The sequence below is a fragment of the Ovis canadensis genome, chromosome 6 (assembly GCF_042477335.2).
Source record: "Ovis canadensis isolate MfBH-ARS-UI-01 breed Bighorn chromosome 6, ARS-UI_OviCan_v2, whole genome shotgun sequence".
NCBI classification, from domain to species: Eukaryota; Metazoa; Chordata; class Mammalia; order Artiodactyla; family Bovidae; genus Ovis; species Ovis canadensis.
The window spans coordinates 112,465,045-112,479,698 of record NC_091250.1 but is presented as its reverse complement, the minus strand read 5'-3'; the positions used below and the strand labels follow the sequence as shown (position 1 = coordinate 112,479,698).

Genomic DNA, 14,654 nt, shown 5'->3' with positions numbered 1-14,654 from the left:
GAGAAAGGATAACTCCAAAGTCTTTGGTTTGAACAACTGGAAGAGTTGAGACAAATTTATTGAGGAAAATTTGGAGCTTCAATGTGAACCTGATTGTTGCTAGATACCCATTAGATATTCTTTGGGGTGATAGTGAATGGCAGTTATGGATATCAGCCTATAAAACAATGGGGTGGGGAGATCTTGAATGGAAATAGAAATTTGAGAGTAATCAGTTCATACATGCTATTTAAAGCCATAAGACTGAATGAGATTACCTACAAAGTGAGGGTAGTTGAAAAATGAACAGGTCCAATGACTGAGCTCCAGAGCACAACAACTTCATATGGAAATAGCAGTGGAAAAGGAGAAAAAGTACTCAGGAAGGTAAGAAGAAAGCCAGAACAAGAGTATGTTTCTGGAGCCAAGCAAAGGAAGTGTTTGAGTAAGTGTGAGTGATGAGTAAGTGTGAGTGATGGGTAAATGTGAGTGATAAGCTGTGGCAAATGCTGCTGGCAGCGAGGTTAAAACTGAGAATCAAGGCAATTTCATGGAGTGGAGAGGGTGAAATCTGACTGAAGTATGCCCAGGATAAAATGGATAATGTCGACTGAAGCAAAACACACAACCTAAAAGTTGCAAGTTAGGTTTTATTTAAAGACCTTATTGAGGACGATAGCCTGGGAGGTAGCCTCTCAGCTATCTCTGAGAAACTGCTCCAGAGAGGTAAGGGAGGAGCTGGGATATATAGGAGTTTTTGCTTAAGAAAAAAGCGTGTAGTAGGACATGAGAAGATTACTGCTGAAACAGGGTGGGGCAATCTAAGGGTAGAGGAGGAAGAGTTTACCTACAAACTATTAGGTATTAGGTAAAGAACAAGCTACAAAGATATATTGTACAACACAGGAAATATAGCCGATTTTGTAATAACTATAAATGGAGTATAACCTTTTAAAATTGTCAGTCACTGTATTATACATCTGTAACATATAATACTGTACAGCAACTATACTTCAATTTAAAAAAAGAGAGAAAAAACATTTACTGCTAATCACAGATAAAAGACATCACAAGTCAACGATTTTACTGCTTTTCTATATATGAGAAGATGCAAGAGTCTGGGCATCTTCTTGACATTATTATTTTGGTATATATCTTAATTATCTAGTGCCAGTGTTAGGTTTTTCTCCACCCCAAATTGCTTGCCAGGTGGCTACAGTGGCTAATGGCTTCAGTGCAGGCAACATTCAGTGTTTACTGGAATCAGTTCAGTTCAGTTCATTCGCTCAGTCGTGTCCGACTCTTTGAGACCGCATGAACCGCAGCATGCCAGGCCTCCCTGTCCATCACCAACTCCAAGAGTCCACCCAAACCCATGTCCATTAAGCCAGTGATGCCATCCGGCTCATCTTCTGTTGTCCCCTTTTCCTCCTGCCCTCAATCCCTCCCAGCATCAGGGTCTTTTCAAATGAATCAGCTCTTTGCATCAGGTAGCCAAAGTATTGGAGTTTCAGCTTCAACATCAGTCCTTCCAATGAACACCCAGGACTGATCTCCTTTAGGATGGACTGGTTGGATCTCCTTGCAGTCCAAGTGACTCTCAAGAGTCTTCTCCAACACCACAGTTTCTTCAGTGCTCAGCTTTCTTTATAGTCCAACTGTCACATCCATATATGACTACGGGAAAAACATCCATGTCACATCCATGACTAGATGGACCTTTGTTGACAAAGTGATATCTCTGCTTTCTAATATGCTATCTAGGTTGGTCATAACTTTTCTTCCAAGGAGTAAGCGTCTTTTAATTTCATGGCTGCAGTCACCATCTGTAGTGATTTTAGAACCCAGAAAAATAAAGTCAGCCACTGTTTTCACTGTTTCCCCATCTATTTCCCATGAAGTGATGGGACCGGATGCCATGATCTTCGTTTTCTGAATGTTGAGCTTAAGCCAACTTTTTCACTCTCTTCTTTCACTTTCATCAAGAGGCTCTTTAGTTCCTCTTCACTTTCTGCCATGAGGGTGGTGTCATCTGCATGTCTGAGGTTATTGATATTTCTCCCAGCAATCTGGATTCCAGCTTGTGCTTCTTCCAGTCCAGCATTTCTCATGATGTACTCTGCATATAAGTTAAATAAGCAGGGTGAAAATATACAGCCTTGACATACTCTTTTTCCTATTTGGAACCAGTCTGTTGTTCCATGTCCAGTTCTAACTGTTGCTTCCTGACCTGCATACAGGTTTCTCAAGAGGCAGGTCAGATGGTCTGGTATTCCCATCTCTTTCAGAATTGTCCATGGTTTGTTGTGATCCACACAGTCAAAGGCTTTGGCATAGTCAATAAAGCAGAAATAGATGTTTTTCTGGAACTCTCTTGCTTTTTCGATGATCCAGCGGATGTTGGCAATTTGATCTCTGGGTCCTCTGCCTTTTCTAAATCCAGCTTGAACATCTGGAAGTTCACAGTTCACGTATTGCCAAAGTGTGGGTTGGAGAATTTTGAGCATTACTTAACTAGCGTGTGAGATGAGTGCAATTGTGCGGTAGTTTGAGCATTCTTTGGCATGAGCAGGCAGCAGTGTTTTTGTTGTGTGCAGTTGATACAGTGATTAGGTTACTCTTTCAAGTTTTCTTCCAATGAGAAGAGAGAACTGGAGTGAGAGTTGGAGAAAAGTTCAGGTGAAGGGAGAGTGCTTTGTGGTTGCAAGAATTTCATTGTTTCCACACTGATCTGAATGCACCAGCAGAGAAAATTCAGGAGAGGTAAGATTTTAAGGAGCATGTTTGAATAGAGAATGTCTAGAGGAGCTGACCTCAACTGGAAGCAAAGGCAATGCATTCATGGCACAGGAGAGAAGGGAAGCACACAGATGTGGGTACATAGGCAGGTACATAGGAGAAGGAAATGGCAACCCACTCCAGTATTCTTGCCTGAAACATCTCATGGACAGAGGAAGCCTGGCAGGCTACAGTCCTTGGGTCACAAAGAGTCAGACATGACTTAGCTCCTGAACTTGCATGTAGCATTACGCTGGTCAAAAATTGTAGGAGTTCCTTTTTTTGCTCCAATTTTCTTCATGAAATAGGAAGCCAGGCTATCATTTGGGAGTGAGGATGGAGAGGAGGTTCTGAAAGTTTGAGGAGAGAGGACAAAGAATGGATTATGAGTCTAAAAGAGTGTGGCAATGAGTGGAAAAACAGAGAGATCCAGACTGACTGCTGGAGACACTAAAGCCCCCTCCCTGGAAGGTAGTGGGCATGGATGTAATGTGAGATACACAGATGTGTGTGTGTGTGTGTGTGTGTGTGTGTGTGTGTGTCTGTGGGCACAGTGAGTATTTCTCTCTGATTACTTGCAGCTACACCGTTGCAGGCAGGAAGCAGGCAACAGAATGGGTTGACAGATAACATGACATGCTAATAGTGTATCAGATCAGTAATATTCCTCTGTGCTTTTTCTCATTTCTCAGGTGGTTAAATGGTTTTAATTGGGAGGGACTGAAAGCACGAAATCTTCCATCACCTTTACAAAGAGAGGTATGGTAGCTGATGTCACTCTCTTGATTTTTTTTCTAGGTGTTTTTGTAAACAGATTTAAGTGTGTGATCATGTGTGCACACTCGAGTGTATGTGTGTAATACATCTTAAAAATTTTAAGTTTTTAAATTTAAGTAAAAATGTCTTTGCAATTGTGATTCTATGCAAATATGATTCTATTACCCGTTAATGGACGTTAGCTCAACTCTTAGGAATGCATTACATGTGAATCTAAGTAATGAAGGAGACCAGGCTGGATTCTGGGTCAGGAAGATCTCCTGGAGAAGGGAATGGCTACTCACTCCAATATTCTTGCCTGGAGAATTCCGTGAACAGAGGAGGCTGGTGGGCTGTATAGTCCATGGAGTCAAAAAGAGTCGGACACGACTGAGTGACACTTTCATTCCTAAGTCCCAAGGTCATCAGTGTTGGTCAGGCTGAAATATGGTTCTAGAAATATAATATGAACCTATATGCAATTTAAAATCTTCCAGTAGCCATATTTAAAAGGGTTAAAAGAAATAGGTGAAATTAGTTTTAATTATTTTACTACATTAAGGATTATTATTTCCACATGTGAAAATGAAAGTGAAAATCTCTCAGTCATGTCTGACTCTCTGTGACCCCATGGACTATACAGTCCATGGAATTCTCCAGGCTAGAATACTGGAGTGGGTAGCCATTCCCGTATCCAGGGGATCTTCCCAACCTGGGGATTGAACCCAGGTCTTCCACATTGTGGGCAAATTCTTTACCAGCTGAGCCACAGAGAAGCCCTTGGTAGCACCAGGGAACCCTTTACATGTTACATTTCAAATTGTAACCAACATAGAATATTAATGAGATCTTTCTAAATTTTCAAAAATCTCAAGTGGATTTTCCACTTCTCATCACATCTTAATTACAACTAGCTACATTTCCAGTACTCAGTCCCCGAATGTTGTTTTTTGGACATAAATAATTATTTTTAAAATAATTTTAAAATACAGACAGAAATATTATATCATTCCTTTTTCTCTCTGAATGCCTCCATATATCTCCATATTTCCATTAGATTTTCCCTGTAAAATTTTATCCTAATGTAAAAGATTTTTATGCTGGAAAGCCTTTTATTGCTCATCCTTTAAAAACTTTAAATTTTAATTTTTTTTAATTTAAAATTTTTGTGAGAGTAAAGATTTTGTTGGCAGCACAGATATTTCTTCTGAATTCAGTTACAATTACATTTTTGTAAGATGCAGTATCAAACAATATAAATACATTATAAATTTTAAAGTAATTATTAAACAAAATGCTTTGGAAAGAAATTATTAAATGTACTTGAAGATAAATATTATTTATGAAAAAGTGGAACCAGATTCCACATCAGTTCTATTTCTCTTAAAAATTATTTTTATATATTCAGTTCAGTTCAGTTCAGTCGCTCAGTCGTGTCCGGCTCTTTGCGTCCCCATGAATCGTAGCACACCAGGCCTCCCTGTCCATCACCATCTCTTTATATATTGGGTTGGTCAAAAAGTTCATTTAGGTTTTTCCATACCATCTTCCAGAAAAACCCAAATGAACTTTTTGGCCAGTCCAATAGATGAATGTGCTAAGAGTTGTGTTCACGTAAATAAGTAAATGAGAGTGGAAGGTTTTGTAATAAAATGTCACTTTGAACACCTGAGTAGTCTCCTTGTCTCTCCAAAACTCATTATGATGGATTATAAATAGTATTTTCAATTATCTACCAGCTGATAATTCAATTAGATACTAATGAAAATTGTTTGAAGACTAAAAATTGGAAACCACTTGATTTCCAGAGTAACTGAACACCAGAGTCATTTAATTCTTTCAACAAAGTCATTCAAAACAAACATTTTGAATTTTCCCATTGTTTGAACTTCTGGAGACTTTATATGTGTCAATTAGCCATATAAAATTTCGATTGGTGAGAAACATACAAAGTGGAAGAAGGATTCTGACCCATTTTTAAAGAAAAAATATTTCCTTTTAAAATGTTTTCCAGTTTGAAAAATAGATACCATTTTTTCACCTTTTCTTTCAGAAATAACTTCTCAGGCCAGGTAGCTCCTATCAAAGGTAATTCTGGAATCCAATCCATTTGTTCTAAAGGGGAGATCTCATGAGGTTGAGAGTGTGATTCAAAACTGGTAACTGGTCGTCTTTTCCTTATGCGTACCTTACAAGTGGCTGCAGTATAAAATCAGTGTTCAGATACAGGGAGCATTCCCATGTGTTCTCACCTTTGGTTTCATCTTTTCTCTACTAGCTCAGTGGACCCACAGATCACAGCTACTTTGACAAGTATCCTCCTGAAAGGGGGGTACCTCCAGATGAGCTGTCAGGCTGGGATAAAGACTTCTGAGAGAAGGAAAGATGATCACTGCCTACAGAATCAAGAGGACTAGAAGTCCTAGCAATCCAACACTGATCATTTCTCCTTGGAGTTTGACAGTATCTTTTGGAAGACCATTAGAGAAACGAAATCCCTGCCCATAATCTGGGGGTGGGAGAGAGTGGGTGCAGAGGTGGTTCTGAATTATAACGTCTCCTTTAGATGCTGTGAATTATTCATGTGTTCCATTCTTTGTTTTTCTCAAATGTTGAAAGCTGTCTTAGTCCCCTCTTCGAAGTCAGAACCATTTTTGTTAAAGGGACATTATCTTCTCTGAAATCTATTGCTCTGTCCTTATCATTCTTGTCTCATTTAAGTCCTAGTAAGGTTTAAAAAATGTCTTGTCCTTGAGCAACTAAGTCATTCAAATAGAAAGAAGAACAAGGGTTAATTTTGGAAAATTTCCCTTTCCCAACAATCTCACATAAGCATCATGGCATCTTGAAATTGGGGTTTGCAGGAAACTTGGTAGTCAATAGCAATTCTTGGTTTTCACCTGCATTCAACCTAGAAATAAATTAATATGCTTCTGAAAGTAGTCTGGGGAAAGGCAAATTTGAATATTAGTCCTTGGTACCACTTCCTAACATAAATGAGTTAATTCTTCCTTCCAGGTAATTATATTGTATTGGAGAACTTAGAAAAAATAAACAAAGCAAAAAATATTTTTTATTTTCCTGTGACCAGCTGTGGTACCTCAGAGACTTTGCAAAAGTCTTGTGAGAGGTGGTTGTAACGTGTGGTTAATTGAGGGGTCTTTGGAAAAGTTTTATCTTACATATTAAATATTTTCACAATCAACTTAGAAAACATGCAGAAACTAGATTGTGAAGGCTTTTCCTTCCCCTTACCTGTGGAGGAGAAAAACTTCCAAAAGATCAAAATGTTGACTCTTTGAGACTCTGAGATATTTTGACCAGTTCTGTGACTGTTGCTATTAATAAACCAAGAGTACAGAATAAACACAGTTAATTTTTAATGAAAATCCCATTGGCAAATATTGATGCAAACCAAAATCACTGTTGCATTAATAATTTTTTAAAAAGTTGTGTGAGTCATGGGACTATTTATAATTTTAGATATTTAAGGCAGGCCAGCCGCTCAAGAAGTAATGTCCAGTAACAAGGACACCCGACATCAAGTCCCCTCCTGTCTCCTCCGTAGTCTTCCAAATGATGGGTAGATTTGTTTCAATAGTGTTGGATGCCAGTGCCTAAGAACTTTGCTAGTAGAATGTTTTTATGTATCAATCATGATTATTCTCTCACCCTCCTTTCCAAATGGATAAGGAGCCGACTTCCCACCTTTCTGATCTAGCAGAGTAAAAATAACGTTTCTTCTGCATTAAAAAGTTCCATTAATGAAGCCTCTGCATTATTCAAGCTCCTGGTTATATTTCCATATGCTGATGTTCTATAGGAAAAGCAACCTCTACCCACAATCCACCCATATTTTCAGCTTTCGGAGAATCAGTTATCTGCTTTCTGAAGTGTTGAAACAGATGAGTCAGGCCCCACCCAAGAAGGTGCATCCTTAACAAATTATATTTCCACATTTAGAATCTTTTTGCTGAACCAAAGAATTTTTGTTTCCTGGAGTAGTATTTTTAAAGTTGTACATAGATGAAGCATTTTTAATAGGATCGATGTAACCCGCTTAATGAATTTCTAAGATTTTTTAAAGAGTTTTATTTGCATTTGGTTTGTAAGCACTGTATGTTTTTCCATGTATATATTTTTCAATTACCCACTTATAAATGTAGGAAATTCATGTATTAGGTTAATATTAGAACTGTACAGTTATATTAGCAATGGTATTCTCAAAGGTGATCAGTAGTTGTAATTCAAAAACAACTTACATATATACAAATAAAAACTAACTTAGAGTACTACAAGTTTACTTTGGCTATGACTGGCCATGTCATTATATAATCTCCATATGTGATTTTATTGGGTTTCCTTTGGAGTACTTTATAAAGATGAAGAAATGAGAGATCTAACCATAATACAATCCCAATTCTGTTTTGTAGCTGGGTGACCGTGGGAAAATGACTTCACTTTTTTGAGTACTAGCTTTCTCACTTGTAGAAAAAGGCACAGGAAAATAATGCCTACTTTAGGGGACTGTTTTGGGGAGTAAGTTGATAGATAGAGAGTCCTTTACCAATTTCAATGAAATAATCAATGCTGCATAGATGGAAAGTACTGTTACTATCTCTGTTAGAATTAAAGGGGCCTTAATAACCATTTAGTCCTGAACTCTGTGTATCATTGGTATCTGTATGCATAACTGTATCAATTAAATACAATGTCAATCTTTTCTTTTTCTTTTAAATCATGAAGTAAAGATGGTTAAGGTTTAGTGCATATGAAGAGTTAATCCTCACCAAAATGAAGTGCTTATTAAGAGCTCACTGCTCACCTAAGTTTCTAAATTTTAACTTTTTATAAATATAGGTATTCTTAGAAAATACAGAAAATTATTCCTATCTATACAGATCCTTCATATTCCTAATCATTAAATCATTCTTAATCTGTCTTTTCTGGGTACAAAGTTGATTTTTCATTCTTGAGCCTCTTCTCTGTGGGGTCAGCTTTTCACAATGGTAATTTCCTATTTTCTCTAGATATTAAAATATCTGGGGTGAGGAGAATGTTGTGATGAAAAGGAAAAGATTTGGAGTAAAATACTATGGGTTTGAATTCCTGCTCTTCCTAGATATGTGTGACCTTGGATAACAAACCATATATTTATTCATCTATAACTTAGGGGTGGTACATGTAAAGTTTTGGAACATTGGGCCAGAATATTATTACTTGTAGGTCATTGATAATAACCATTTGGAAATAAATATATGCATATATATCTTTTGGTATAATAATAAACTCTTGTTTTTTATTGCCAAGTATTATACTAGGAGTATTTACATCATTATTTCATTCACACAAGATTCTAAAATAATTATAAAAACACTGATTATTAACTGCCTTGAAAGCTAAATATTGGACTCAAATATACCTTTCATTTTCAGTTTAGCTGTGATGGTTTTTCATGGCTTAGTTCCAGTTGCTATAACAATATAACAAATTCACCCACAACTTCTTAGTTAAGCTTCCCTGGTGGCTCAGACAGTAAAGAATCCACCTGCAATGTGGGAGACCTGTGTTCAGTCCCTGGGTTGGGAACATCCCCTGGAGAGGGGAATGGCCACCCACTCCAGAATTCTGGTCTGGAGAATTCCATGGACAGAGGAGCCTGGCAGGCTACAGTCTATGGGGTCTCAAAGAGCTGGACATGACTGAGTGACTTCCACTCACTCACCTCTTAGTTGCTTGGATTCTTCTTCTAGATTTGGTGGGTCAGGAATTTGGACAGCACGTGACAAAGATGGCTTGTCTCTGCACCACAGTATCTGGGACATCAGGTGGAAAGATTCAAAGACTGGGGTGACTCAGTGGCTGAGAGCTGTAATTACCTGAAGCCTTGTTCACGCGTGTCTGGAGCCCGAGCTGGGACTACTCAAAGACTAGGACTGCTGTCCAGCATGCCTACGCACATCCTCCACATGGTTTGAATTCCTCACGTTATGACGTCATTAGAGTAGTCAGACTCCTTTTGTGTGCCTTTGAGAGCAAGAGTTCCAGCCAACAAGCAGAAGCACCACTAAACTTTATGAACCAGCACTGGAGTCACACCTCATCACTTCTGCCATATTCTACAGGTGGAAGCACAAGCCCACCTGATTTGTGGGGAGGGAACAGAGGCTCCGTTTCTTAATGAGAGTTTCAAAGAATTTGCAAGAAAGTTTTAAAACCACCACAACCCACTGTCTGGCCACAGACTACTTATATTACTACCTTGTGCAAAATAAATGCATTCCCTCGCTCTGTAAAAAGATCATCTCATAATATCAGACTCAAACTCAAGGTCTGGGATCTTGTCATCTAAGTCCCATTCAGGTGTGGATGAAGACACATCAGATGTGATTCCTTGGATATATTCTTTTAGGTCAAAATGCCTGTGACCTAAGTTAATAAGACATCTATTCTCACACTCACAGCACTGAATGGTGAGACAACCAAATGATAACCACAACAGATCCTTGCATTCCAAGAGGGAGAAAATTAGAGGCACAAAGCCTTCCATAGAATTCTGAAATTTAGTCTGATGCAGGTTACCATTTCACTGCTTAGGGCTCAGTCCCACTCCCTGTGAGCTGTTTGCCATAGCTTTTGGCTCCACCTTGTAGAATCTTGGTTTTGCCTCTGAGTTTCCACCCCCCACACACACCTTTTTTTTTTCTTCTATAAGATATGGCTAGTATTTGCCACTGAGCAGACCTCTTAGCCTGTTTCCTGACTACATGTTTGATGGTAGAGATGCTTTTTTCAATTTGTCTCTCTTTCTTTACTCCAAGCTGATATATTTTCTTTAAAAACTTGGTGAGTTTCCTATGTGTCAATTCATGATCCACTCCATTAGGCAAAAGCTACATGCACAAATCTTTTCTGTGAGGACGTTATGGAAAAAATGATGCTTAGAAGTTCTATTTTTAAGAAATAGAAGATGTGTATAGCACATGCTTAAGATATTGAGAAAGCCTTTTGGCTGTTTGAAAGGCTTGGTAGTCAACCTCAAAGCTGCTTTCCAGGGACCTCCCTGGTGATCCAGTGGCTGAGACTCGGTGCTTGCAATGCTGGCGGCCCAGGTTTGATATCTGGTCAGGGAACTAGATCCCACAACTGCAACTAACAGATATCACATGTCACAGGGAAGACTGCATATCTTGTGTGCCACAACTAAGACACAAATGAATAAATAAATATTTAAAAACAACAATAGAAAAAGAAGGATGCCTTTCAATGAATCCAGCTTATGGTGTTCATGCCCTTTTATAATCACCTTCCCTTGATTGTTGACTGAATCTAGTTACGTCCTTCTACAAATAGATAGAATAAAATTGATGGGAAGTCGCTTCTGAGATTTATTTATTTATTTATTTATTTTTTACTTTATTTTACTTTACAATACTGTATTGGTTTTGCCATACATTGACATGAATCCACCACGGGTGTACATGCGTTCCCAAACATGAACCCCCCTCCCACCTCCCTCCCCATAACATCTCTCTGGGTCATCACTGTGCACCAGCCCCAAGCATGCTGTATCCTGCGTCGGACATAGACTGGCGATTCGATTCTTACATGATAGTATACATGTTCGAATGCCATTCTCCCAAATCATCCCACCCTCTCCCTCTCCCTCTGAGTCCAAAAGTCTATTATACACATCTGTGTCTTTTTTGCTGTCTTGCATACAGGGTCATCATTGCCATCTTTCTAAATTCCATATATATGTGTTAGTATACTGTATTGGTGTTTTTCTTTCTGGCTTACTTCACTCTGTATAATCGGCTCCAGTTTCATCCATCTCATCAGAACTGATTCAAATGTATTCTTTTTAACAGCTGAGTAATACTCCATTTTGTATATGTACCACAGCTTTCTTATCCATTCATCTGCTGATGGACATCTAGGTTGTTTCCATGTCCTGGCTATTATAAACAGTGCTGCGATGAACATTGGGGTACATGTGTCTCTTTCACTTCTGGTTTCCTCGGTGTGTATGCCCAGAAGTGGGATTGCTGGGTCATAAGGTAGTTCTATTTGCAATTTTTTAAGGAATCTCCACACTGTTCTCCATAGTGGCTGTACTAGTTTGCATTCCCACCAACAGTGTAGGAGGGTTCCCTTTTCTCCACACCCTCTCCAGCATTTATTGCTTGGAGATTTTTGGATCGCAGACATTCTGACTGGTGTGAAGTGGTACCTCATTGTGGTTTTGATTTGCATTTCTCTAATAATGAGTGATGTTGAGCATCTTTTCATGTGTTTGTTAGCCATCTGTATGTCTTCTTTGGAGAAATGTCTATTTAGTTCTTTGGCCCATTTTTTGATTGGGTCATTTATTTTTCTGGAATTGAGCTGCATAAGTTGCTTGTATATTTTTGAGATTAGTTGTTTGTCAGTTGTTTCATTTGCTATTATTTTCTCCCATTCAGAAGGCTGTCTTTTCACTTTGCTTATATTTTCCTTTGTTGTGCAGAAGCTTTTAATTTTAATTAGATCCCATTTGTTTAGTTTTGCTTTTATTTCCAGAATTCTGGAGGGTGGATCATAGAGGATCCTGCTGTGATTTATGTTGGAGAGTGTTTTGCCTATATTCTCCTCTAGGAGTTTTATAGTTTCTGGTCTTACATTTAGATCTTTAATCCATTTTGAGTTTATTTTTGTGTGCGGTGTTAGAAAGTGATCTAGTTTCATTCTTTTACAAGTGGTTAACTAGTTTTCCCAGCACCACTTGTTAAAAAGATTGTCTTTACTCCATTGTATATTCTTGCCTCCTTTGTCAAAGATAAGGTGTCCATAAGTGTGTGAATTTATCTCTGGGCTTTCTATTTTGTTCCATTGATCTATATGTCTGTCCTTGTGCCAGTACCATACTGTCTTGATGACTGTGGCTTTGTAGTAGAGCCTGAAGTCAGGCAAGTTGATTCCTCCAGTTCCATTCTTCTTTCTCAAGATTGCTTTGGCTATTCGAGGTTTTTTGTATTTCCATACAAATCTTGAAATTATTTGTTCTAGTTCTGTGAAAAATGTGGCTGGTAGCTTGATAGGGATTGCATTGAATTTGTAAATTGCTTTGGGTAGTATACTCATTTTCACTATATTGATTCTTCCAATCCATGAACATGGTATATTTCTCCATCTATTAGTGTCCTCTTTGATTTCTTTCATCAGTGTTTTATAGTTTTCTATATATAGGTCTTTAGTTTCTTTAGGTAGATATATTCCTAAGTATTTTATTCTTTTCGTTGCAATGGTGAATGGAATTGTTTCCTTAATTTCTTTTTCTACTTTCTCATTATTCGTGTATAGGAATGCAAGGGATTTCTGTGTGTTGATTTTATATCCTGCAACTTTACTATATTCATTGATTAGCTCTAGTAATTTTCTGGTGGAGTTTTTAGGGTTTTCCATGTAGAGGATCATGTCATCTGCAAACAGTGAAAGTTTTACTTCTTCTTTTCCAATTTGGATTCCTTTTATTTCTTTTTCTGCTCTGATTGCTGTGGCCAAAACTTCCAGAACTATGTTGAATAGTAGCGGTGAAAGTGGGCACCCTTGTCTTGTTCCTGACTTTAGAGGAAATGCTTTCAATTTTTCAGCATTGAGGATAATGTTTGCTGTGGGTTTGTCATATATAGCTTTTATTATGTGGAGGTATGTTCCTTCTATTCCTGCTTTCTGGAGAGTTTTTATCATAAATGGATGTTGAATTTTGTCAAAGGCCTTCTCTGCATCTATTGAGATAATCATATGGTTTTTATTTTTCAATTTGTTAATGTGGTGAATTACATTGATTGATTTGTGGATATTGAAGAATCCTTGCATCCCTGGGATAAAGCCCACTTGGTCATGGTGTATGATCTTTTTAATGTGTTGTTGGATTCTGATTGCTAGAATTTTGTTGAGGATTTTTGCATCTATGTTCATCAGTGATATTGGCCTGTAGTTTTCTTTTTTTGTAGTATCTTTGTCAGGTTTTGGTATTAGGGTGACGGTGACCTCATAGAATGAGTTTGGAAGTTTCCCTTCCTCTGCAATATTCTGGAAGAGTTTGAGGAGGATAGGTGTTAGCTCTTCTCGAAATTTTTGGTAGAATTCAGCTGTGAAGCCGTCTGGACCTGGGCTTTTGTTTGCTGGAAGGTTTCTGATTACAGTTTCAGTTTCCATGCTTGTGATGGGTCTGTTAAGATTTTCTATTTCTTCCTGGTTCAGTTTTGGAAAATTGTACTTGTCTAGGAATTTGTCCACTTCTTCCACGTTGTCCATTTTATTGGCATATAACTGCTGATAGTAGTCTCTTATGATCCTTTGTATTTCTGTGTCGTCTGTTGTGATCTCTCCATTTTCATTTCTAATTTTATTGATTTGATTTTTCTCTCTTTGCTTCTTGATGAGTCTGGCTAATGGTTTGTCAATTTTATTTATCCTTTCAAAGAACCAGCTTTTGGCTTTGTTGATTTTTGCTATGGTCTCTTTTGTTTCTTTTGCATTTATTTCTGCCCTAATTTTTAAGACTTCTTTCCTTCTACTCACTCTGGGGTTCTCCAATTCTTCCTTTTCTAGTTGCTTTAGGTGTAGAGTTAGGTTATTTATTTGACTTTTTTCTTGTTTCTTGAGGTATGCCTGTATTGCTATGAACTTTCCTCTTAGCACTGCTTTTATAGTGTCCCACAGGTTTTGGGTTGTTGTGTTTTCATTTTCATTAGTTTCTATGCATATTTTGATTTCTTTTTTTATTTCTTCTGTGATTTGTTGGTTATTCAGAAGTGTGTTGTTCAACCTCCATATGTTGGAATTTTAAATAGTTTTTCTCCTGTAATTGAGATCTAATCTTAATGCATTGGTCAGAAAAGATGCTTGGAATGATTTCAATTTTTTTGAATTTATCAAGTTTAGATTTATGGCCCAGGATGTGATCTATCCTGGAGAATGTTCCATGAGCACTTGAGAAAAAGGTGAAATTCATTGTTTTGGGGTGAAATGTCCTATAGATATCAATTAGGTCTAACTGGCCTAATGTATCATTTAAAGTTTGCGTTTCTTTGTTGATTTTCTGTTTAGTTGATCTGTCTGTAGGTGTGAGTGGGGTATTAAAGTCTCCCACTATT

General features: G+C 37.8%; 1 protein-coding gene across 1 annotated transcript in view; it reads left to right on the top strand.

Annotated features, from left to right (window-relative positions):
- Positions 1–8,802, top strand: part of PRKG2 (protein kinase cGMP-dependent 2) — a 132,402-nt gene extending 123,600 nt beyond the window's left edge. The window contains exons 18-19 of the mRNA XM_069593207.1: positions 3,450–3,516; positions 5,792–8,802. Of these exons, the coding sequence (XP_069449308.1) occupies positions 3,450–3,516; positions 5,792–5,887 (163 nt within the window). The 3' untranslated portion in view covers positions 5,888–8,802. The remainder of the gene's footprint in view (positions 1–3,449; positions 3,517–5,791) is intronic.
- The last annotated feature ends 5,852 nt before the right edge of the window (positions 8,803–14,654 follow it).